At 45.8% G+C, this 26,351-nt stretch overlaps 1 protein-coding gene across 1 annotated transcript in view; it reads left to right on the top strand.

Moving 5' to 3' along the window:
• Positions 1-593: 593 nt before the first annotated feature.
• Positions 594-26,351, top strand: part of LCT (lactase) — a gene marked incomplete in the record, with an annotated part of 262,995 nt that continues 237,237 nt past the window's right edge. The window contains 4 exon segments of the mRNA XM_068096286.2: positions 594-971; positions 5,002-5,472; positions 8,997-9,124; positions 19,150-19,366. Of these exon segments, the coding sequence (XP_067952387.2) occupies positions 776-971; positions 5,002-5,472; positions 8,997-9,124; positions 19,150-19,366 (1,012 nt within the window).

Below are 26,351 nucleotides of genomic sequence, written 5' to 3'. Positions count from 1 at the left end.
GTTGTGGGACTATGCGGAGGCATATTGGCGACACCGACATATTGCTCTAGTTTCTTCTTGTTACCTATAATGTTTACATAATGTTTACATATAATACCACATTATATTAAAGTAAAACATGGTATATAAACACTACAGTTTGGGTGAAAACGTTTTAGATGCCAAAGTGAACTTTACTATATTTTAGACAAATGAGTGTTAAATTGCAGGATAAAACTTTTATTACCTGTCAATGGAAAACAGAACGTGTTTGCACATCGCCCCAATGAGATGTGTGTATGATTATTTGCCTTTGGTTGTTCAGTGCTGTCTATAAATCAAAGTCTATCTGCCGTAAAAATAAGGTTCATTCAGTTACGAAACCTCGTCGCGGTGACGTCACGTCAATAAAAAAAACACAACACAAACACCTCATTAAACATCCATAATTGTTGTATCCTTCCTCAGAATATATGATACATTTCCTGGGTTTTGTTGTTTTCCCATTTTGGGATTTTTCCCAAACACAATTTTCAATTCAAGCAATTCCCAAACTTATTTGATTCTTCTTCTCACGCCGAATTTCGTGAGGACACGTGACCCTTTCCGAGTTCAAAAGGCAAGTGCTCATAAACTTTGAGTCATGCGCAAAAGTGAATAGACCGTATTATTTTTAACTACACCTTGTCATGACTACATGGCGCACGTTGTGCGAATCCAACCAAGTTGCACGAGTCTAACGATTTGAAGGTTGCCATCTTCAAGTGAAGATCGATTGTTGCGTGGCGAGGGAGCAATGCGGTGGGTTATCTGTGTCCTGCTTACCTGTTTCATCCTAGGCTCCGCAACTCCCCGTGAAAATGATCGTGACCAGGTCTCTGCGTGGGAGAAATTCCGAGATCAGCCTCAAGACGAGCGAGACGAATTTGTCCCAGGAACCTTTCTGAAGAACTTCACCTGGAGCGTGGGAAGTTCTGCTTATCAAACTGAAGGTACATGGTAGAATAATGCACATTGCATGTTTTTCAGAAAAAAAATAATTGTACTTCATTCTGGGACTAACATTTTTGTGCATGCAAACAAAAAATATGATAAATGGGGTGACTAGTAATTCCATAGCATAATATAAGCTTCGAGGTGCATTTTGGGGTAAAAGTTGTAAAGTTAAAGTAAAAGAGCTGCGTGTATATGCATGATATATAAATGCTTGTTCAAAGAAATTGTCCAAAAATGGCAATTTGGCGGCCATTTTGTTTATGCTAATTAGAAGGTCAAAAACTCAAAATTCGGCTTGGGGACCGGGTTAATCGAATTCAGCATCAACTAATTATGTTAAAAAGTGAGGTTCCCAACTTTTACCCTAAAATGCAGCTGACATTCACATGTCTCAGAAATCCGTCTAGTCCAGTTGGCTACCTACGGGAGCTCATCCGCCCTTTGTCAGGTGTTGTTTTTGGTCATGGCAGGGTGTCACAGTCACCCTCCCCAGTAGCAAAGCCAGTGTGGGGTGTCGGTTTAGTCGCTGACAACCCGACCATGCGGCAGGTACAACTAGGTTACATGTTACCAGTGGCAGTCCCAAAATAATGACCTGACCAGAACTTACTGGGAAGAATGAGCCACTGGAGTATCTGCGGCAGAGTGTCGAACCGCCATGACTGTGCCCAATAGCCAAGCAAAAACTGTTTCAGTAGCCCGATGTGTCTGAAGATACGAAAGGTTTTTATAATTATCAATTGTTAGATCCGCCCCCAAAGGTGGATGGAGGTGATGTTTTCACCCCTGTCTGTCCGTTTGTCTGTTTGTCCATTGTTTGTGAACAAAATATCTCAAAAGGTTGTGGACGGATTCGGCCGAAATTTGGCAGGGATGTAGCGGATGTGACAAGGACGAAATGGTTAGATTTTGGTGAGGATTCGGATCCGGCTAGTAGAATTTTTAAAGTGATTCTTCACCATTGGGAGATAGGACCAAAAACGATACATAGCAGGATATCTCAAAAAGTTATGGACGGATTTGGACGAAATTTGGCAGAGATGTCGTGTATGTAACAAGGACTAATCGATTCGATTTTGATGAAGATTTGAATATGGATTCGGATATGAGAATTATTTAATTTTCAAGTTATTCTCACCATTGAGTGATTGGGCTAAAACGAACATATAGCAGGATATCTCAAAAAAGTATGGACGGATTTGGACGAAATTTGGCAGAGATGTCGAGTATGTGACAAGGACTAATCGATTCGATTTTGGTGAAGATTTGAATATGGATTCGGATATGAGAATTATTTAATTTTCAAGTTATTCTCACCATTGAGTGATTGGGCTAAAACGAACATATAGCAGGATATCTCAAAAAAGTATGGACGGATTTGGACGAAATTTGGCAGAGATGTCGTGTATGTGACAAGGACTAATCGATTCGATTTTGGTGAAGATTTGAATATGGATTCGGATATGAGAATTATTTAATTTTCAAGTAATTCTCACCATTGAGTGATTGGGCTAAAACCAACATATAGCAGGATATCTCAAAAAGTTACGGATGGATTTAGTCAAAACTTGGTGGAGAGGTTGTGTGTGTGACAAGGAAGAATCGATTCAATTTTGAATTGAAGTTCCGGATCTGGATCCGGTTAGTATAACTTTTAAGTGATTCTTCACCATTGGGAGATAGGGCCAAAAACGATATATAGCAGGATATCTCAAAAAGTTATGGACGGATGATTTTGATTAAATGTGATTCTGTATTGTGATTTTCTGGTCTTCTGCGGTTCAGTATGTCTTAGACAACATGTTAAACACTCAGATGAAATTGCATGCCAATGAATTTCCATCATCAGTGTCCTAATGCAGTGTCCAACCCTTATATTATTCGCATGTGTTCGTTGTACAAGCATATGCAAAAATTGAAGATTTTTTGGACATATGACTACTAATTGTCCTGTCTCACCTGAACGGTAAGTCTGATCTGGACGGATGTGGTATCACAATGTGCGCAAGACCCTAGAGAAAATGTCCTGAGAGGAGAATTCGAAATCCTCAGCGGTTGCAAAAAAATTGCAAAAAATGTGGAGTGCAGTGCCAAGTGCAGAATGTCCCCAGTGCAGTTAGGGTTAAAGTCCAGCTAATGGGGACGGCGCACACATTGATGTATCGCACCAAATGTGAAACAACAGGATGACAGTTTATAGTTGGGTCGATATTCCAAAACAGGACAGATCAAATGGGTGTCTACAAACAAACAAGGCTATCCTACCAACAATGTGATAAGAATATAATAACTGAATTAACTAGAACGCCACTCAGTAGAGCGCATACTCCCGCCGTGGGTCAAGATGGAATAGTACGATTTCACAAAAGTTTGAGGGAGTCGTTCAGTGACAACACAAGACAAGACAACACAAGACAGACACTGCACAGATATATATTTAGAATATATAGAAGATAATGTTTAAAAAAAAAACAAGACAATTTCACTTACATTTTCGGATTCAGCGTTCAATTCTATATAAGTGAGTGTATTTTGAGGCATGTGTGACTTCAAATAAAATTGTAAGCCAGGAAAGAGGGGTCGTTTCATTCCTTAGGGATACAACATGTAAAACTGGCCCAAACGTCAAAACAAAACTCGCTCATTTCAAGTCGGACAAGATAATGCGACCACTCATTCTTCTGGGAAGAATCCCGTGCACATGCTTGTCACACTTATAACTCACCTAAGTCTTCATAAGTTCATCAAATACTGACACCGCGATTGACAATTTGACATTCGCTGAGGTAAATGTTGATATCTCTTTTGAGGTTAAAAAACAAACAAAAAAAAAACAGTTTTAAAGCATTATACGTATCAAACGATACATTTTATGAAACGGGGAAACCTAATACACACTTTGGTGGTTTTAAAATGACAGAATATGTCTTTATTAGAAAGAAAAAAAACCTTGAAGACGACGCTGCTAATAAAATACACCGCTCTAACGCATAACCACGAGTTTAAACTACATTTACAACAAATATGAAAACTATTTTCATATCACAATGTTAAATATAGAATATATAGAAGATAATGTTAAAAAAAAATGAGCCCTGTCTTCCAATGGTAAACAATCCTTCAAAAAATTCCTGGATCCGGACTAATATCCTGAGCTTCACCAAAAACTAATCAATTCTTCCTTATCCAAAGGGCAATCATCTCACCAACTTTCATCCAAATCCGTTCAGAACTTTTCCAGATATCTTGTTCACAAACACACGAAAACACACACGCACACACACGGACACGATCGAATGCATTACTCCCTAGCGGGAGTAAAAATGTTTGTAGACGTTCAGAGTAAAATTTAATTATAAATGAGGACATATATAACATGCTCATTGGGGTTTTATACAGATAATGACAAAATGGGACAACAGTTTTCCATCTATACCACATAATACTCAGCAAACTCCCATTATGCACCCATATTTACCTTATGTTCCCATTCTTATTACACTCTCTTATCCTCTTGGCTTTTTTCTATCCTCCTTTTATTTCCTGTCTTCCCCCTTCTCTTCTTTCTCTCAATTTTAATTATTTATATAATAATGAAATATTTATATAATTATATAATAAATACATGTGATAATTGTATGACTCCCAAGGCTGTAAAGTTTCAGGCTTATTCTCAAAGGAAAATCTTGGTCTCCAAAGACCCATGAGCCATAAGTTGAACATTCCCCCAGAAAGCCAAATCAGCCTCTCCAGTCAGAAGTAAGTGAATCAGTGTCATTTTTTTCTTCTTTAAATAGTTCAAAAGTGTATTGGGTCTTTTCAAACAGTTTCTCCATGGGTGATTGTAAAAAATGAAAATTTAAAAAAATAAAAGAATGCCACTGATCCATCTCCTTCATGTTCATATAGACAATTATGATACAAGTGAAATACTGTATACAGGAAATTTGTTTTTTGATTTGCTGACATTTTGCATGAATTCATCACCTCTAATATATGTATATTCTTTATCTGGGTGTGAAACAGGTGCATGGAATGAGAGTGGAAAAGGCGAGTCCATATGGGACCACTTTGTACATCGGGAAATAACAAAGGTTGTGGATCACTCCACAGGTGATATAGCATGTGACTCCTATCATCGTATAGAAGAGGATATCGACATGCTCCGCAACCTCAGTGTGATCAATTACAGCTTCTCACTGTCATGGTCTCGAATATTCCCAAACGGCGTTGGAAAGGAGCACAACTCCAAAGGAGTCGACCACTATAATAAGATCATCAATGAACTACAAAAAGCCAAAATTGAGCCAATGGTGACACTGTACCACTGGGACCTCCCACAAGACCTGCAAAACGTTGGCGGATGGGAAAATGTAACCATAATAGAATCCTTTAATAGCTACGCAGATTTCTGCTTCGATACATTTGGAGATCGGGTCAAGTTTTGGTTCACCTTCAGTGATCCTCGAAGCATCGCATTGTTCGGCTATGGTCGAGGTAAGAAATATTTTTGCTGATTTGAAAGAGTAATTTGATGTCTTGTAGGTACGCAATGCATTCCATACAATGACCGAGAACATCGTTGCAGTGCTTTGTGTTTCTGGGGGCGAATAGACAAGGCAGTGCTCGTCTCCTCATATGGACAACAGGAGAGGACTTTGGAATTCTTCCAGGATGCTCATGACAACTCATCTTCATCAAAAGACACTGATGGAGACATCCACCAGCTAATGCTAGCAGGGAACCAGGCAAAGAACCACCAGCTAATGCTAGCAGGGAACCAGGCAGAGAACCACCAGCTAATGCTAGCAGAGAACCAGGCAGAGAACCACCAGCTAATGCTAGCAGAGAACCAGGCAGAGAACCACCAGCTAATGCTAGCAGAGAACCAGGCAGAGAACCACCAGCTAATGCTAGCAGGGAACCAGGCAGAGAACCACCAGCTAATGATAGCAGAGAACCAGGCAGAGAACCACCAGCTAATGCTAGCAGGGAACCAGGCAGAGAACCACCAGCTAATGCTAGCAGAGAACCAGGCAGAGAACCACCAGCTAATGCTAGCAGGGAGCCAGGCAGAGAACCACCAGCTAATGCTAGCAGAGAACCAGGCAGAGAACCACCAGCTAATGCTAGCAGGGAACCAGGCAGAGAACCACCAGCTAATGCTAGCAGGGAACCAGGCAGAGAACCACCAGCTAATGCTAGCAGGGAACCAGGCAGAGAACCACCAGCTAATGCTAGCAGGGAACCAGGCAAAGAACCACCAGCTAATGCTAGCAGGGAACCAGGCAGAGAACCACCAGCTAATGCTAGCAGGGAACCAGGCAGAGAACCACCAGCTAATGCTAGCAGAGAACCAGGCAGAGAACCACCAGCTAATGCTAGCAGAGAACCAGGCAGAGAACCACCAGCTAATGCTAGCAGGGAACCAGGCAGAGAACCACCAGCTAATGCTAGCAGAGAACCAGGCAGAGAACCACCAGCTAATGCTAGCAGGGAACCAGGCAGAGAACCACCAGCTAATGCTAGCAGAGAACCAGGCAGAGAACCACCAGCTAATGCTAGCAGGGAACCAGGCAGAGAACCACCAGCTAATGCTAGCAGAGAACCAGGCAGAGAACCACCAGCTAATGCTAGCAGGGAACCAGGCAGAGAACCACCAGCTAATGCTAGCAGAGAACCAGGCAGAGAACCACCAGCTAATGCTAGCAGGGAACCAGGCAGAGAACCACCAGCTAATGCTAGCAGGGAACCAGGCAGAGAACCACCAGCTAATGCTAGCAGGGAACCAGGCAGAGAACCACCAGCTAATGCTAGCAGGGAACCAGGCAGAGAACCACCAGCTAATGCTAGCAGAGAACCAGGCAGAGAACCACCAGCTAATGCTAGCAGGGAACCAGGCAGAGAACCACCAGCTAATGCTAGCAGGGAACCAGGCAGAGAACCACCAGCTAATGCTAGCAGAGAACCAGGCAGAGAACCACCAGCTAATGCTAGCAGAGAACCAGGCAGAGAACCACCAGCTAATGCTAGCAGAGAACCAGGCAGAGAACCACCAGCTAATGCTAGCAGGGAACCAGGCAGAGAACCACCAGCTAATGCTAGCAGGGAACCAGGCAAAGAACCACCAGCTAATGCTAGCAGGGAACCAGGCAAAGAACCACCAGCTAATGCTAGCAGGGAACCAGGCAAAGAACCACCAGCTAATGCTAGCAGGGAACCGATTCAAAGAACCACCAGCTAATGCTAGCAGGGAACCAGGCAAAGAACCACCAGCTAATGCTAGCAGGGAACCAGGCAAAGAACCACCAGCTAATGCTAGCAGGGAACCGATTCAAAGAACCACCAGCTAATGCTAGCAGGGAACCAGGCAAAGAACCACCAGCTAATGCTAGCAGGGAACCAGGCAGAGAACCACCAGCTAATGCTAGCAGGGAATCCATCAGATAAATGGTGCATATATTGATGCAGCACCATGATTGTGAAACACTAGTCCTCGTGTTTATAGTTGGGTTGGGAATCAAACCCAGATGAGACAGCTCAAAGGCGCACTTGCCTTTGAGCTGTCTCATCTGGGTTTGATTGTTATCTTGTTCTCCATGCAGATTGTCACATACCTCTGTGCCATCTTGTTGGAGCTCATGTGGATGCCATACCATATTTCACAGTTCGACCTGTAAATAACAACTTCATAAAATGTACCAAATTCATTTATCTACCTCAAATATATGACATCACCACCTGTAATTAATGTCAGAACAAAAAAAATCCCTCCAAACCAAAAGTAAATTTCGCTTTTTATACAAGATCTTTGGCTCATGGACTGGGGGAAGAGCGGAAGAAAAAGAAAAGGAAAGGCAATTGACTGATAGTGTGGAAGTGGATTTATAGAACAAAAAAGTTTCGGTTTCATAAAAAAAATCATTTTCTAAAAAAAAAATGTAATTTTTAATTTTTCATTATCTATTTCTTTATTTATTTATATTTTCTCATTATAAAATGTTTGTTTTTTTTCAAATTTCAAATTTCAAAATAAAAACAGTTTCATAAAACAAACAGATATTTATCTATATATATTTTGGGGATCCCAGCGCATGTCATAAGGTTTCATAAGGCATTAGGTAAAGCTAAAGATCATTTAGTAAATTATAATTGAGTAAATTATCATTTAGTAAAGCTTTATTTTGTCATAAGGTAGGAGCTTTCAGAAATTCCCAACACAGGATTGGAATTGGGACAGTGGGACACTGGTCCGAATCCGACGACCATATCAATGTGTGTGTGTGTGTGTGTGTGTGTGTGTGTGTGTGTGTGTGTGTGTGTGTGTGTGTGTGTGTGTGTGTGTGTGTGTGTGTGTGTGTGTGTGTGTGTGTGTGTGTGTGTGTGTGTCTATAACGCCAGCAATTATATCTGACAAATGGGTCATCCCTTCCAATGTCGGCAAATTGAGGACCAGTTCACTGGTAATTCCCTGTGTGTTGCAAGAGGTGACTAACAGGGTTGGTGACAGGAAGGGCATCCGGCCATAAAACATTGCTTCAAAAAGGGGACCACGATGCCCGAAAAAGCCCAACCCCCGCTCTGCGGGGGGAAAATGGCCTCTGAAGGTGGTTCTTCAGATAAAAAGCTCTTTCTCAACAGGAAAACATGTTTCCAAGACTCAAACTTCAAAATGCTGGCTTCAACACTGCTACCCCTCATAGCATTTAGTGTTTATTATTTTTGGGGAGATATCTCTCTACCTGCACAACCCTTTCTGGTGGTGCTTGTTTCTTCCTCAACCCTCCTTGTAACAGCTTCCTTGCACATTCTCCATCTGCCAGCATTGATGCTCCGTTTTGTGCCAGTCTCTATTCAAACGGATTTTCCTCCAGGTCTTGTCTTCGCCACAGTGGTGGTGTTTGTCAATTTCAGAGGAGCACCTTCTTTCTAGCTTAGGAGTGCAGGTATCACACCGTTTGTACCTGGGGCTAAATGAGCAGTAAACTACTAAATCGTGCATTCTTGTTTCTATTTCAAAGGTGTCACAGCACCGGGATTGTTTGGGCCTGCAGTCAAAATCTACAACGTTGGGCACAACATTCTGCAGGCACATGCCAAAGCGTGGCATACATACAACAAAAAATACCGCTCAGGTCAGAAAGGCAAGGTGAGGATCGATAAGTTTTTCCTTTCTTTGGGCCTCTTTTCATTGCAACTGCCTATATGAGGATGTTTTTATGATTCAAAAAGAAATGGCATCTTATATTGAACGACACTAAAACTTGTATTACTAGAATCACCCTCTCCCTCCAGGGGAAAATGTAGGGGATGGTGGTGGGGAGGGGGGGGAGAGGGGCGGTGGGGGTAGTGGAGATTGGTGGGGGGAGGGATTTATTTTTCACCGTGATTTGACTCTAGGTATGTATATTCAATTTGGTGGAGATCGGTCAAACCATTTTCGATTCTATAAGGTTCAGACATACATATGCATGACAATTGCTGCATTTTGGTACTAGTCAGGTTCACTATGTTTTTTCGTTAAAAATTTTGGTAGATTACCAAAACTATACATTTTTGGAATATTCAGAGCATGAGGAATCCAAAAATTAATGTTTAGATTTGCATAGACACCTTTGCGAAAATGACCCTCAGGACAGTGATGAAGATCTGTAAAAGCATATTTCTGAACGGTATAGACCTCGTAGATCCTGTGTATAGGACTTATAGTTCAATCTGATACTACCTATAACTTCCTATAACAACCTATAACTTCAAAGGACTTGCAATATCATGTATTATGTAATACAGTTATATCACAAATATAAAGACAATGGTTTTCAATTACCTTTGTTTGTTGCTTTTCTATAATCCTGAGCACTATTTTGAGGCCTTTATTGGATTCCTTGACCCAGAAAACATAGGATTAGCATATTTAATTAAGTCTCTAGGTTCACTAGAAGCTGAGATCGCGCAAAATATGTATTTTATGGCGGCCATTTTCAAAATCTAAAATGGCGGCCATGCAGGTGTCTGTGCAAATGCCAACATTGATTTTCAGATTCTCCATGCTCTGAAGATTCCAAAAATGTACAGGTTTGCTAATCCCAAAATTTTGAAAGAAATTATATTTGTTAATGAAGGAGCTGGGGCTCCCACGTCGATCGGAAGAATGGACGCGACAAAAAGCTGGAATTCATCCGAGTTGCTTTAATCAAAACCAAACACTCAGGCACTCTGAAAAACTCCGTTTATCGGGCAGCAATATATATACCTATTATCCCGGAGCGTTTGCCCAGGCCCGGCGAGAGGGGGCGTGGCCCAGCGTCCTGGCTGCGGCCTGGCAAGTTGAGGGCGAGCCTGCCCGGGCATGCCCGGGCATGCCCGGGCGTCCCGACCGAGGCCTGGCAAGTTGAGCGCGGGCCTGCCCGGGCGTCCTGGACGAGCCCGGCATGGTGATCGCTCCGCGTCCTTGATAGGTGCAAGGCGATTGTGAAAACCCAGCGGCAGCCGCTACACACGTCCCCCCAGAATCGACTTGCACCGGCAGGGTCAATTTGAGGGGGGTCCTGATGACCCGGCCGAAGCGACCCCTGGCGGGTCGTGGGAGGGGGTCCGGTGAGGTGGTGGGAGGTCGAGTGGGGGGCACCGTGGACGGGGGGCGGCCTCTCCGCGGCGGAAGGGCCACCCGTGGTGGGTGGTCGACGTCCACGTGTGCCGGCTTGAGGCGGTCCACCGCAATCCGGTCCGACCTGCCGCCGATGTCGAAGACGAACGACTTGTCGTCCCGTCGCAGCACCCGGAAGGGCCCGTCGTACGGCGGCTGGAGTGGCCTCCGATGTGCGTCGTGACGCACAAAAACATACTCCGCTGTTCGAAGTGCTGGGGGGACGTAGGACTGGGGGTCACCGTGGTGGGATGTTGGCACGGGGGCAAACCGTCGGGCGGCCTCCTGGAGGTCCGAGCGCTGGTGAGCTGCGGACCAGGGACTGGTAGCGTCGGGCACGAATTCGCCCGGGACGCGTAGCGCCTGGCCATAGACAAGCTCGGCGGTGGATGCCTGGAGGTCCTCCTTGGGGGCCGTGCGGAGGCCCAAAAGGACCCACGGCAGCCGGTCGGCCCAACCGCCGTCTTGAAGGCCGGCCATGAGCGCGGCCTTCATGGAGCGGTGAAATCGCTCGCACAACCCGTTTGCTTGGGGGTGGTAGGCCGTAGTACGGTGGAGCTTGACCCCCAGGTTGCGGGCGACCGTGCCCCACAGCTCGGAGGTGAACTGTGGTCCGCGGTCTGACGAGATGTCCGCCGGTGCGCCAAAGCGGGCGACCCAGGTGGCGATGAAAGCCTGCGCCACGTCGGCGGTGGTGGTGGAGATGAGGGGAACGGCCTCCGGCCACCTGGTGGTCCTGTCCACCATGGTGAGCAGGTGTGTGAACCCCCGTGACGGGGGGAGGGGGCCCACCAGATCCACGTTGACGTGGTCGAAACGTCGTTCGGGCACGGTGAAAGGTGCCAGCGGGGCCTGGGTGTGTCGGTGGACCTTGGCCCGTTGGCAGGCCGTGCAGGTGCTGGTCCAATCGCGGATGTCCCAACGAAGGCCGTGCCAGACGAATCGCGCCGACACCAGCTTCTGGGAAGCTTTCCGGCCCGGGTGGGAAAGGCTGTGGAGGGAGGCGAAGATGCGGCGTTGCCAGGTGACGGGCACGATGGGGCGAGGCTGGCCTTGGGACAGTGTCCGCAGAGCAGGACAGTGTCCGCGCAGGGGATGTCGGCCAGGCGGAGGCCCGTGTCCGCCGCCCGGAGGGCTTGCACCGTGGTGTCGGTGGTTTGGTCCGCCGCCATAAGCGCAAAGTCCACGCCCAGGTGGACCGCGTTCGCGCTGGCCCGGGAAAGACAGTCGGCCACGGCGTTGTTTTTGCCGGCGACGTGCCGGATGTCCGTGGTAAACTCCGACACGGCGGAGAGGTGGCGCTGTTGGCGGGCCGACCACGGCTCCGTGACTTTGGCCATGGCGTAAACCAACGGCTTGTGGTCGACGAACGCCGTGAAAGGTCGGCCCTCCAGGAGGTGGCGGAAATGGCGGACGGCCAGGTGTAGACCGAGGAGCTCCTGGTCAAACGTGCTGTATTTGAGCTCGTTCGGCCGGAGCTGCCGGCTGAAAAAAGCGAGTGGCTGCCAAACCCCGTTCACCCATTGCTCATGTACGGCGCCCACCGCGTAGTCGGAGGCATCCGTGGTGAGGGCGATGGGAGCGTTGAGCACCGGGTGAGTGAGCAGTGTTGCGTCGGCGAGGGCCCGCTTTGAGCGTTGGAAGGCCGCATCCATTGCTGCGGACCAGGCGATGTCGTGCTTGGCCGGCTTGCCCCGGAGGGCTTCGTAGAGGGGCCGCATGAGTTGAGCAGCGCGGGGCACGAAGCGGTGATAAAAATTCACCATTCCCAGGAATTCCTGCAGGGCCTTTATGGTGCGGGGACGCGGGAACGTGGTGATGGCCTCGACCTTGGTTGGCAGCGGCACGGCCCCGTTCTTGGTGATGTGGTGGCCCAAAAAATCAACGGCCGTCGTGCCGAAGTGGCATTTGGCCGGGTTGACGATGAGGCCGTGCTTGCTGAGGCGCCCGAACAGTGTTCGGAGATGGAGGAGGTGCACGGCCCGGGACGTGCTGGCGACGAGGATGTCGTCCAGGTAAACGAAAAGGAACGACAGGTCACGCAGCACGCCGTCCATCAAGCGCTGGAACGCCTGAGCCGCGTTCTTGAGACCAAACGGCATCCGCAAGAATTCGAATAAGCCGAACGGCGTGATGACTGCCGTTTTAGGGACGTCGGCCGCCCTGACAGGTACCTGGTGATATCCCCGTATGAGATCAATTTTCGAAAAAATGACCCGTCCCGCCAGACGGGCGGAGAAGTCTTGGATATGCGGGATCGGGTACCTGTCGGGGGTGGTAGCGTCATTGAGATGGCAGTAGTCGCCACACAGGCGCCATCCACCCCCCGGCTTTGGCACGATGTGCAGTGGCGAGGCCCACGCGCTATCGGAGCGCCGCACGATGCCGAGGTGCTCCAACGCGTCGAATTCGGCCTTTGCCACGGCGAGCTTGGCTGGGTCGAGGCGGCGGGCCCTGGCGTAGACCGGCGGGCCCGTGGTTGGTATGTGGTGCTCGATCCCATGCCGTACTGCGACGGCCGAAAACGTCGGCCGCGTGAGGGCCGGGAACTCCGTGAGCAGGCGAGCAAACTCGTTCGCCGCCGGGACGGTGCATGCCAGCTCGGTCGGCGCGGAGCTGCTCAATGTGCATGCCAGGGAGCTGAAGGTTTCGGCGTTGATTAAACGACGCCGTTGGACGTCCACCAGCAGTCCGTGTGCGCAGAGGAAGTCGGCGCCTAGCAGAGCCATGGGCACGTTTGCGGTTACAAACGTCCACGCAAAGCGTTGGCCGCCGAAGCAGAGGGTGACGTTGCGCGGGCCGAAGGTGCGGATGGTCGATCCGTTGGCCGCAACCAAGGAGGGGCCGCAAGCCGCGGATTGCCTGTCCTGGTCAGAGGCGGGTATGACGCTCAGTTGGGCGCCGGTGTCGCACAGGAAGCGCCGTCCGGACGCTTTATCCGTGATGAACAGTAAGTTGCCCGTGTGGCCGGCGCTCATGGCTGGTAATGAACGCCGGCCCGGCCGTTTCCCGGCCTGCCGAAGGTGCACGGGGGTCGGCATGTCCGGGCCTTCTGTCCGAACCTGGCATGATAGTAACACCACGCTTGGTCAGGTGGAGGCCCCGGTCGTCGTGCTGGAGGTGGTCGGCTCGGTGTAGCGGCCGCCAATTGCGTCGGCAGTTCGGTCGTCGACCGTGCCGTGTGCTCGGGCGCCATGGGTGTTGCGTCGGACGGCGGTGGGTCCCATGTCGCCGCTGCGATGCGCTGTCCTGCGGCGGAGATCTTGTCGGCTTCTCTGGCAAGGGCCCGGGGATCTGTGATCGTCGTGCTTGCCAGGGCGAGGCGTACCGGGTTAGGCAGCTGACGGAGGAACAGCTCCCGGAACAGGAATGCCGGAGAGTGCTCGCCGAGCAGTGAAAGCATGTAGTCCATTCGCTCGGAAGGGCGCGTGTCGCCGAGCTCAGGCAGGTCGAGCAGGCGCCGTGCGCGTTCCGCCGATGGGAGGGCGAAAGCATCGAGGAGAAGCTTCTTAATCGCGCCGTATTTGTCAGCGGCTGGCGGGCTCTCGGGGAGGCTCAGGGCGCGGGCCGCGGTGGCCGAACCGAGCGCAGCTACCACATGGTGGAAGCGGGTGTCGTCGGCCGTGATGCCTCGCAGGGCGAACAGGGACTCCGCCTGTGCGAACCAAACCGCCGCGTGAGCCTCCCAGAAGGTAGGCAGTTTAAGGGCGACTGCCGTGTCCATGTCGGTAGGTCACCAATGAAGGAGCTGGGGCTCCCACGTCGATCGGAAGAATGGACGCGACAAAAAGCTGGAATTCATCCGAGTTGCTTTAATCAAAACCAAACACTCAGGCACTCTGAAAAACTCCGTTTATCGGGCAGCAATATATATACCTATTATCCCAGAGCGTTTGCCCAGGCCCGGCGAGAGGGGGCGTGGCCCAGCGTCCTGGCTGCGGCCTGGCAAGTTGAGCGCGGGCCTGCCTGGGCGTCCTGGACGAGCCCGGCATGGTGATCGCTCCGCGTCCTTGATAGGTGCAAGGCGATTGTGAAAACCCAGCGGCAGCCGCTACATTAACATAGTGAACCTGACTATCTTCATCACTGTCCTGAGGGTCATTTTCGCAAAGCTGTCTACGCAAATGTAAACATTAATTTTTGGATTCCTCATGCCCTGAATATTCCAAAAATGTATAGTTTTGCTAATCTACCAAAATGTCGAACGAAATTATATTTGTTAACATAGTGAACCTGACTATATGATAAAGTTGCTGCAATCGGGAACCGTTTGTCTTATATTATAACCACCTTTAGAGGCCATTTTTCCCCGCAAAGCGGGGGTTGGCCTTTTTCGGGAACCATGGTTGTTGTTGTTTTTTTGACCCCTTTTGAAGCAATGTTTTACGGCCGGATGCCCTTCCTGACGCGAACCCTTTTTGCCGCCTTTTAACGACAAACAGGGAATTACCAGTGAACTGGTACTTATATTGCTAAATAATAACACAAAATTCATTTTGCATCAAATAGTAAAATATGCTGCCTATTAAATGCAACCATCTGCTTTGTGTGACAAGTTTGCTTATTAAATATCTTGATTACATAATACAGCTTTTCACAATCTTGTGAATAGCATCTCATGGTTAATTTAATTCTTTGTGTTTTACCAGGAAGTGAGGGACATTCAGGTTACGACTGTGCATCATGTTGCAAAGTTATCTCTGGCTTTTAATTATTGCTCTGAAAGGGATGCGAGACTGTTGCAACGTGTGTGTGTGTGTGTGTGTGTGTGTGTGTGTGTGTGTGTGTGTGTGTGTGTGTGTGTGTGTGTGTGTGTGTGTGTGTGTGTGTGTGAATAAAAGAGAGAGAAATTGTGAGGAACAGAAATGAAAAACGAGATGTGTGTGTGTGTGTGTGTGTGTGTGTGTGTGTGTGTGTGTGTGTGTGTGTGTGTGTGTCTGTGAATAAAAGAGAGAGAGAATTGTGAGGAACAGAAATGAAAAAACCAGGTATGTGTGTGTGTGTGTGTGTGTGTGTGTGTGTGTGTGTGTGTGTGTGTGTGTGTGTGTGTGTGTGTGTGTGTGTGTGTGTGTGTGTGTGTGTGTGAATAAAATAGAGAGATAGAATTGTGAGAAACAGAAATGAAAAAACGAGATGTGTGTGTGTGTGTGTGTGTGTGTGTGTGTGTGTGTGTGTGTGTGTGTGTGTGTGTGTGTGTGTGTGTGTCTGTGTGTCTGTGAATAAAAGAGAGAGAAAATTGTGAGGAACAGAAATGAAAAAACCAGGTGTGTGCGTGTGCGTGTGCGTGTGTGTGTGTGTGTGTGTGTGTGTGCGCGTGTGTATGCGTTCATGCATGTGTCTGCATCTGTGTCTATATATTTTCACTTAAAAAATTTTTCTCTGCAACTGCTTGTTCTATCGATGCAAAATTTTAGACAGAGGAGGGACTCCCCATGGAAAATAGTTTATTGATAACTCTGCCATCATAGGTCACGTGGTATGACAGCCATATTGGACACAAAAAAAAAAATTGAAACTTGGCATATGGCATCAACTCCCTGGGATGGGATATATATGGTATGGATGGGATATGGATGGGATATGGCTATGGCCATGGATGGGATATATATGGTGATAATGATGATGTCATCAGTGAAGTGGTATTCCAGCCATAATTGATTGAACCAAAATCCTTATCCAAAAAATCTGAAACTTCATAAACCTGATCTATGACCTGATGTGAGTTTTGGTGTTTTCGTTCTCCTATTCTTTCCTTTATAAGGGGGCACCAAACACCAAATACTCCAAATAATGGCACCAAGCTCCAAGTAAAGAATTTAATTTATGACGTCATCTGTCATGTGGTCTGGTCGCCATATTGAATTGAAAATAAAAACGTTAAAAAATTCTTCTCGAGAACCACTTAACAGATCGATGTGAAACTTTATACACATGATCGACAGCCATAGGGAGCATAGTTTGTATTTATTTTCATATTCACCTTCATTGATGCAATGTTGCCTTTATGTGCACAAAAGTGGTTGTTAAATATCCTAATAAATTAATCAATAATCAACTAGATGCTATTCATAGAATACTTATCCTACGCAGTCAACTTGGTGCGAGCCAACCCTTCTGTTTTTGAACGTTTTTTTTCTTTGGTCCCAAATAGCTGCCAGGCCACGTGAGCAATGACATCATGCATTTACATTCTCTAATATAATTGTTGCGTAAATCACGCTCAAGAAATTTCAAACTGACCAGACTAAGTGTTGTCCCTGTCGAATTATGATGTCATAATTAAGGCACCAATGACGTCATCATTAAGAACACATTCCACAAGCAAAGTTCTTTACAATGAGCCACATTTTAATTTCTTCATGGAGCAGTTTCAAAGATATAGAGATGCAACGTTTTTCGGTTTATCCAAGATGGCACCTGTATCCTGTGACATAAATAATATAACCACCTTTAGAGGCCATTTTTCCCCGCAAGCGGGGGTTGGCCTTTTTCGGGAACCGTGGTTGTTGTTGTTTTTTGGTCCCCTTTTTGAAGCAATGTTTTACGGCCGGATGCCCTTCCTGACGCCAACCCTTTTTGCCGCCTTTAACGACAAACAGGGAATTACCAGTGAACTGGTACTCAATTAGCCGACCTCGGAAGGATGAACAGGCTGAGTCAACCCCCCTGGCGTTAATTCAGCAATCGACCGGGATTCGAACCCAGGATCCTAGGTATCCTAAGCCGGCACCCTAGCCGCTAGCCCAACACCAGGGATTTATGATGTCATAATTATGTCATAATGATGTCATATGATGTCATAATTATCATTGAAATATTCTACAGAAGGAGGTGCTCCTATGGTGAAAATTTCGTGTCCATTGGATCTACAGTTACAGAGAAATAAAAATTCATACTTATGAGATGAAGCATTATATTTGTCAAACTATGACGTCATAATGAAGGAACCGATGACATCATCATGAACATATCTTATTCCCAATGGGGAGTACTTGACGATGGGCCTTGTTTCAATTTTTTCCATGAAGTGGTTTCGCAGATATAGAGGTGCAAAGTTTTACAAAGATGGCACCCATACAACGTGACCTATGACGTCATAATTTTGAATAAAAAATTTATACAGGCGGAAACGCTCCTATGGTAAAATTTCGTATCAACCGGACCAATAGTTGCCGAGAAAATGAATTTTTAAAATGCCGGTACATACGTACATCACACGTACACACGCAGCCGATCGCTTAACCTTGCTTTCCGCTTTGCGGGCGCGGGGTAATAAAGCTACACATAATGGCAATGTATATGACGTATTAGGATGCATGGATGATACTGGTATATGGGCTATATCAGTGGGCCAAAATAGTAGCGTGGTCAGGATGATATTTTTGTTCAAAATGAGCGTGAGGGCCGAGACTATGTGCTCTTTTATGCAGGCGGAAACGCTCCTATGGTGAAAATTTCGTGTCCATTGGATCAACAGTTGCAGAGGAAAAAAAAATTCATACTTATGAGATGAAGCGTTCTATTTGTCAAACTATGACGTCATAATGAAGGAACCGATGACATCATAATTAACATATCTTATTCCCAATGGGGAGCACTTGACGATGAGCCATGTTTAAATTTTTTCCATTAAGTGGTTTCGGAGATATAGAGGTGCAAAGTTTTACAAAGATGGCACCCATACAACGTGACCTATGACGTCATAATTTTGAAGAAAAAATTTATACAGGCGGAAACGCTCCTATGGTAAAATTTCGTATCAATCGGACCAATAGTTGCCGAGAAAATGAATTTTTAAAATTCCGGGACATACGTACGTCACACGTACACACACAACCGATCGCTTAACCTTGCGTTCCGCTTCGCGAGCGCAGGGTAATAAAGCTACACATAATGGCAATGTATATGACGTATTAGGGTGCATGGATGATACTGGTATATGGGCTATATCAGTGGGCCAAAATAGTAGCGTGGTCAGTTAACGATGATATTTTTGTTCAAAATGAGCGTGAGGGCCGAGACTATGTGCTCTTTTCTACAGGCGGAACGCTCCTATGGTGAAAATTTCGTATCAATCGGACCAATAGTTGCCGAGAAAATGAATTTTTTAAATGCCGATACACATACGATACAAGTGCCTTTATGGTTTTCTGTTGCATTTCATATTAGGTGAAATTCGAAATGCATTTTTGAGGACCTGTTACTGTCACTAGCAATGAACCGGTCACCTCGCTGGCGGTGGTTGAACAAAATAACTTATATATGTTACAGTACAGTAACACCGTTTATTGACCGTCAATATTTGCAATCTTTTTTATTTATTCCAGAAACATTTTGTTTACTGCTAACAACCGAGCGTTAAGGTTAGTAATATGCACACTTATTGATCCAATCAGACCAGTAGAAGGCAGTTTAACATCCTGCCAAAATCGTTGATACAGGATTTATTTGATGTTGGGATGGCAGAATTTCAGACTCACGAGATGGTGATATGTTTTGGGTTTTTTTTTTACATCTTTTTACCCAAGGTATCCATCATACTCAATACTCACTGGGGCTCACCTAAAGACCCTCACAATGCCACAGATGTCGATGCCGCAGAGCGCTACATGCAGTTCTCACTGGGCTGGTTTGCTCACCCCATTTACATCGACGGAGATTATCCACCGGTCATGAAGGAGTTCATCAAAAGGCGATCATACGGCGCAACTCGTTTGCCAACATTCAAAAACACAGATATCAAAGGTGGGTATGGCACAATGACAGATTGTCAATGGAAGTTGATGGCACAAGACATAAAATGACATCATACATCATTATTTTAATAACGTTTGCCCAATAATGACCTATTGGTTGGTGCTTTTCATAAATTGAAGGCATTATTGTTTGCTCTAAGTCTGAACAAATTCCTAATTTCCTAGTATAATTATAACGTGTGATTAATGTCACAGGGGTATGGGATGACCCCAGTGGTCCAATTGACAATTTTGAGGAAGGTGCACCACACCCCCAATGGTCCTATTAATCCACACGTTGCAATGCAATCAAAACTAGAAGGGCACTCAATAGAGTGCATACAGTCATGTGAAAAAGTAAGTACACCCCATGTAAAGTTTTGACTTTTTCAACATATTTCAACATACAGCCATTTGATCTTCATTTCAACAATATTGACAGATAAAGGTGATATAATATAACAAATATCATGAAACATTTACATTTTGTAGTCCATTGTATAATTTAAATAAACATAAATGCAAATTTCGCATGTGGAAAAAGTAAGCACACCCTTGGCACTAATAGTTGGTATTGCCCCCTTTGGCAGAAACAACCTCAAGTAGGCATTTCATATAACTGTCTACCAGTCTCTGACATCGACTGGGAGAAATTTTTGCCCACTCCTCCATGCAGAATTCTTTCAGCTATGCAATGTTTGAGGGGTTTCTTGCATGCACACCTCGCTTAAAATCCCCCCACAACATCTCGATGGGATTTCGATCCGGGCTTTGACTTGGCCATTCCAGAACCCTCCATTTCTTTCTTTTCAGCCATTCCTTGGTGGATGTACTGGTATGTTTAGGGTCATTGTCATGTTGCAAGGTCCACCTTCGGTTGAGCTTCAACTTTCCGACAGATGGCCTCACATTATCCTCAAGCACCCTCTGGTACAATGAAGAATTCATAGTGGATTATATGATGGTGAGCTGCCCAGGCCCTGATGCAGCAAAGCTGCGCCAAACCATAATATTTCCACCCCCATGCTTTACAGTTGGTATCAGGTTCTTGTGGTCAAATGCTGTCTTTGGTTTTTGCCAAACATGTCTTCTGGTACTGTGGCCAAATAGCTCTACCTTTGACTCATCTGTCCAGAGCACATTGTTCCAGAATTGCTGGTCTTTGCCTAGGTGTTCATTGGCAAACTTTAGTCTTTCCGTGATGTTCTTTCTGGACAGCAAAGGTTTCCTCCTGGCACACCTCCCATGTAGATCAAATTTGTGCAGCCTCTTTCAAATGGTAGACTCGTGCACTTTGACATCAACAGTGGCAAGAGCTACCTGTAGGTCCCGTGATGACATTCTGGGGTTCTTAGAGACTTCTTTCAGCATCTTGTGGTCTGCTCTCGGGCTGAACTTGCTGAGGCGGCCAGGCCTGAACAAGTTGGCAGTTGTTTGGAATCTTCTCCACTTGTGGATGATCTTCCGGACAGTCGAATGATTGATTTCAAATTGCTTGGAGATCTTTTTATATCCCTTCCCAGACTTGTAGGCATCTATAACCTTCTTTCTGAAGGCCTCAGAGAGCTCTTTTGATCTGGGAATGGTGATGCCGCACACTTCAACAACAAAGAGCAAACCAAACTAAATGTCTGAGGTTTAAATAAGACAGGTTCCTCCAAGATCCTCTCTAACGATGTTCTAATCATTTGCACCTGAGCTGGTGCACCTGATTCTAATTTTAGGTATTTGAAGTAGTGATAAATGTAGGGGTGTACTTACTTTTTCCACATGCGAAATTTGCATCTATGTTTATTTAAATTATACAATTGACTACAAAATGTAAATGTTTCATGATATTTGTTATATTATATCACCTTTATCTATCAATAATGTTGAAATGAAGATCAAATAGCTGTATGTTGAAATATGTTGAAAAAGTCAAAACTTTACATGGGGTGTATTTACTTTTTCACATGACTGTACCTCTGCCAGGCAGAACAGTTTATGTTTTGTATCCCACTGATGGGCCAGATCTGGATTCGGACCTGAACCAAAATCGAATCGGCTTGTGCTTGTCACCTAAACAACTCATCCACCAAGTTTTGTCAAAAGTCATCCTCAACTTTTTGAAATACCCTGCTATATATCGTTTTATGTCCTATCCCTTAATGGTGAAGAATCACTTCGAAATTAAAAAATTCCCATATCCAGATCCGTATTGGGATCTTCACCAAAATGTAATCGATTTGTCCTTGTCACATACTCAATCTGTTCACCAAGTTTCGTAATTGAAATACTCCAATGGGGGTGAGGTGTTCCATTTGAACCTTTTGTTCGATGTACGTAGCTTTTTGGTCCCTAGGGTCCGTAATAGAAATTTGTATTGGTGACAAAAGCCAGTGACAGATTACAAATTAATAGTAGGATAACTGTTGTTACGTGCTCCTCCCCGAACCCCTGGTCACGGTGTACCTCCGAGCCCCGAGAGGAGTCACGGCAGAAAAATGTGTTATTCTGTGTGTCAAAGATCAATGGAGAAGCCACCCCAATTGTTACTCACAAACAAATATTGTATTAAGATCACACAAGAATAACAGTACAACAACAATAGTATTCAAAAGTACAATCAATATGTCCTATGATGGTACCATCAGTTTTGTAATATATAACTCACTGTGCTCCAAGTGAGTGAAGCAAGAACATTCCCCAATGTCTCTTCTTCCCGGCTTCAAGACGAAGTTGATTCGCTCCAGCGATCGCCAGAACGATGTCCAATCGAGACCAGAATCCCATGCGGATGGCAAGTACAGTCACACCGCCGAAGCGGTACAAAGGCGCCCTCAAGGCGACTCGGAAACCCAAAGGCGCCCTACAGGCGACTGAGAGATCACACCCTCGGGTATGGACGAAGTAACCTTCAAAAAGCCACGTCACACACACACCCCAGATCGACGTCTGAATGTGGTGAAAATGGTCGAAAAGAGACGAAACCGCGATCGAAGCACAAGTCCTGCGTGAGTCAAAATGGCCGACGACCCATTCTAGAGACGTAACGGCCCGGCGATAATTCTCCTCGGAATCCACCGCCAAAATCCTGACACGCAGGTTGATCGGTCACAGCGATGACAACTCTGTCGCAGGAATCCCTTTCCCGGGAATCCCGAAAGTTTGCTAGCGACTCCCGTTCGACAACGTTCGATTCCGAACTCGGAGCAACTCGGCTTTCTTGTCCGACTCACTCGCTCCGCCCCCTTTCTTTTTCCTCTTCCTCTTCGTCGTCCGGTTCCCGATCCGGTTTCCTGTTTCTTTTAACATTAACTTTTTACCTTTTGAAAACAGTTCATGAACAATAAACCTTTTGAACACAATCATAGTACATGGAATCAGAAATATCTACAGTGGATGCAAACCACCACAACGGAAGTGACGAATCCGTAACACTGTGCAAGTTTAGAAAAACAAAACATAAAAGACATGTGGAAACACAAAAAGGGTGGGGATTGAATGCAGCAGCTCGATTGCCTATAGCTCTTGACCACAATAAGTAGGTTGTATCAGTAGTTTACACAAGGTTTGTCCCAAGGTTGCTCACTCATTCCCCTGATTTCAGGTGTCTGCAAGGGTCTCCTCGGTCTGGGCTGCTCTCGCTTATCGTCCCCAGTTTCGTTGCTTGCTGTGCTTCTCTTGGCCTCTCTTATCCTCTTGTCCTTCCTTTAATAACACAACAATGAGTAACAAGAGGAAAATAATGGAAAATAATCAAAATGTAGTGAAGAGATCGTGCATCGGCATGAGTGAGTGCATCAGGTGATGATGGGCCACGCTTTTGAAAGACAGACATGAGGAGGACACAAGGACACTATTCCACAATTGAGAAATGAAGGAGACAGATGAATGCAGGTTGGAAAGCAGCACTTTTGGAGGGTGAGCAGGCCAGAGTTCCTTGAGGATTGCACATGACCTGGGGTGGCTTGGGGGAAAGCAGAGTTAGGACAGGGCAGGCGGAACAAGAGCAGATGTAAGCTTGTGTAAAATAGAGGGACAAGATGGATACAGAAGGAAACTCCAAGGAGGGAAAACTGCGAAATTGGAAGGAGGAGGGATTTGGGTGGGTTGACGAGGGTGGCAAAGAGCATGGTTTTGGATTGGTGCCGATCTGAGATGGTCGTGAACAGCTGTCTTGGAGACATGGAAGGAAAAAGAAGATTGAAGAGGATGTGGAAGTTTTTTTCATGGGGAGGGTGGGGCGAAAGAGGCACAAATGAGTGGAGGTGAACAGTGATCCAGGATTTAGGTAGTTTCACCAGAAGGGGTTGATGTTGGGCTGTGTGAGCTCTGCAGAAACATGGAGGGAGCAAAGCGTGGAAAGAGTAGAGGGTGCAAGACCAGAAAGGGGGTGGTACAAGACTCAGAAATCACTCAGCTGAAGCCCATAGACTCAGCTTCATCATGGGAGCTTTCAATAATCTTTAAAAAAAAAAGTCTTGGTTCCTACAGCATGAAGCTTAGCAAGATTTGAGACGGGTGAGCCAGCCCATAGGGGAGGGCAGTACTCCATCAAGCTGTGGAAGAAGGCCTTACAGGTGGATAACGTCAATATTATTTATACATCTTGAGAATACGAAGGTGCAGAAGGCCATTTTTTTCGACTGCCTCAAAAGGAGCAAGATGCTAAGCAGGACTCAGAGTAGGGATCCACACCCCATGGAGCTTTATATGAAAGCATTGTACACCATGATGAGCTCGGTGTGGCTCAGGATTGCCTTAGCTAGAAAGGGAATATTAAGACGACTACTAGCTGTTGATGTTTCGTAACATGATCCTCCCCACAAAAGGGTATGGTGGAAAGTGGGGCCAATGGGTTCCAGGGATTCCACCTTTTAAAGAGAAGTGAATTGGTTAGTTTGATTACTGATCCTTGTAGAAATCCAGTGTGAGAGCACGTGACTTTCCCACATGGAACATCATGTTCCAAGTTACTGACCAGCAGCTAATTTTTCCATTTCTGATGGAAAAGATTCAGCAGTGGCTGGCATTTTAGAAGAGCAATGTGTTGTTCTACACAGATGAGGTCAGCCAAAAATGGTTTGTTTGTTTGTTTGTTTTCATGAAAAGCATATAGATCATTGATATTTATCAAGAATAATGTAGGCCCTGAGATTCTGCCTTATGGAACCCCAGCCTGAAGCAAACTATAATGAAAAAGGATGGCATTGAATGCCACCCGTTGTTTCTGCTCATAGAGGAAATCAGACAACCACTTGATCAGGGGGCCCTAAATACCAAAGGAATATTATTTATACATCCAGGTTGGATGCCAGAAAATGTCAAAGGATCAAGATATGGCCCTAACCTTGTCAGTGGTTCATTGCATTCTTCCACTGCTGTGTCAGAAAGAGTTACCAATCCAAGGTAGAATGGCCAGGTTATAAGCCAAACTGGTAGTCAGATATTAGTGGGTTATAGAAGATATAGTGGCTGAGGTCAGCTGCAATTATGGACTCTGATCATTTGCTTTTAGTTTTGTAGTTGAGGGGATCAGTTTTGGAATCTTTCGTATGGATGTTTTCAACTTTCCAAAATGGAGGAAGTTGCGGTATGATAGGATTGAAGCACAGTTCCTGAGGATTAGTGCACATATGCCATGAGGGCCATTTTTTGGAAGAGGTGTCATGAGATCTATAAGAAACTTCTCCACCATCATATGGCAGGGGATAAATCCACATGCTGACACTGTCAGGAATATTCTGTAATGGGAGAGGGTAGGTAAGGGGAAGGGATAGGTTTGGGAATTTTGCCTTTTGAGTGAAGACAGTTTAAGAACTCTGCTTTTCCTTTGGCATTGTCCAGCCTGGCTCAATCCTATAAGAAGGAAGGAATGGAAGGAGAATTTGTATCAGACCTGACCAGTTTCCTCCAAGCTTTGGAGGATAGTGAGTGGCTGTAGAATTTGGATCACATGTGAGGCTGATATTGCGCCCTGGTTCTTCGTGGGACAGAAATACAATGGTTCTGAGCCGTGCGGAGAGACTGTATGTTGCGATGAGTAGCGGTTGCCTTCCAGGGGGAGAATGTGAGTTATTTCTTTTGCAGTTATGGCCTTACTATATATACATCACTATACCAAAGTCAGGATTATGGCCAGAAACAATAAATGTGGGATGGGATGAACTTGGGAATAAGAGAAATTACTCCTTTGTAGAAGAACTCAAAGGAACAGTCCATGTTAGGATCTAACTTGATGATGGACCAGTCTTGTTTGTGGAGAAAGCCTCATATACATTGTAATCGGAGTTGGGAGGACATAAGATGACACAAATAAACAATACCTGGTTAAAGATGGGTACATGAAGCCAGGTGTACTCCATATTATCGGGGGAGTGACCAGTGAGGGGCAAAGGTTTTAGGGGAGGGAAGAACAAACATACATAGTGATACACCACAGGTGCATGAATCAGGGTTGTTGGACAGATAGAGTAGAGGAGACAATGACCGGGGTGACACACGAAATTGTCTGAAAGAAACGTTTCCGTGAGGCATAATCAGCTGCAGGAGCCTGGATGGGCATATCAATGAAGTTGGAGTACAGTCCCCTGATATTGCTGGACCAAAGTATGATAGAGGGGAAGCATACACAGGTAGAGGTGAGCAGGAACTGGGTGAGTAGTGACACCATGAGTATGGATAATGTGTTGTTTTGAATGTCAGTGTATGGTCACCATTGGTCTGATCACATTTCTGTAAATCCAGTTCAGCATTGCGGAGTCAAGCATCACATCCCACTGTGGGTGAGGGTTCGTTGAATGTGTAGAGTTGGAAAGCACTGTTGTCGAGTCTAGGAGGGGTGGCAGGGGGTGATGTGTCTCTGCTACTCAGCTGGTAACAAGGAGGGTAAAAGTGTTGGAGGAGGTGAATGGAAAAGAGAACATGACAAATAATTGTGTGATTAAAGACCTGGCAGATATTAGAGAGTTGGAGAAGCATTATGGCACACATCAGTAAAATGTGAAGAA

Source organism: Myxine glutinosa, chromosome 1 (assembly GCF_964187855.1).
Source record: "Myxine glutinosa chromosome 1, kmMyxGlut1.1, whole genome shotgun sequence".
In the NCBI taxonomy this organism is placed as follows: Eukaryota; Metazoa; Chordata; class Myxini; order Myxiniformes; family Myxinidae; genus Myxine; species Myxine glutinosa.
This window is presented reverse-complemented; position numbering and strand designations above follow the sequence as displayed.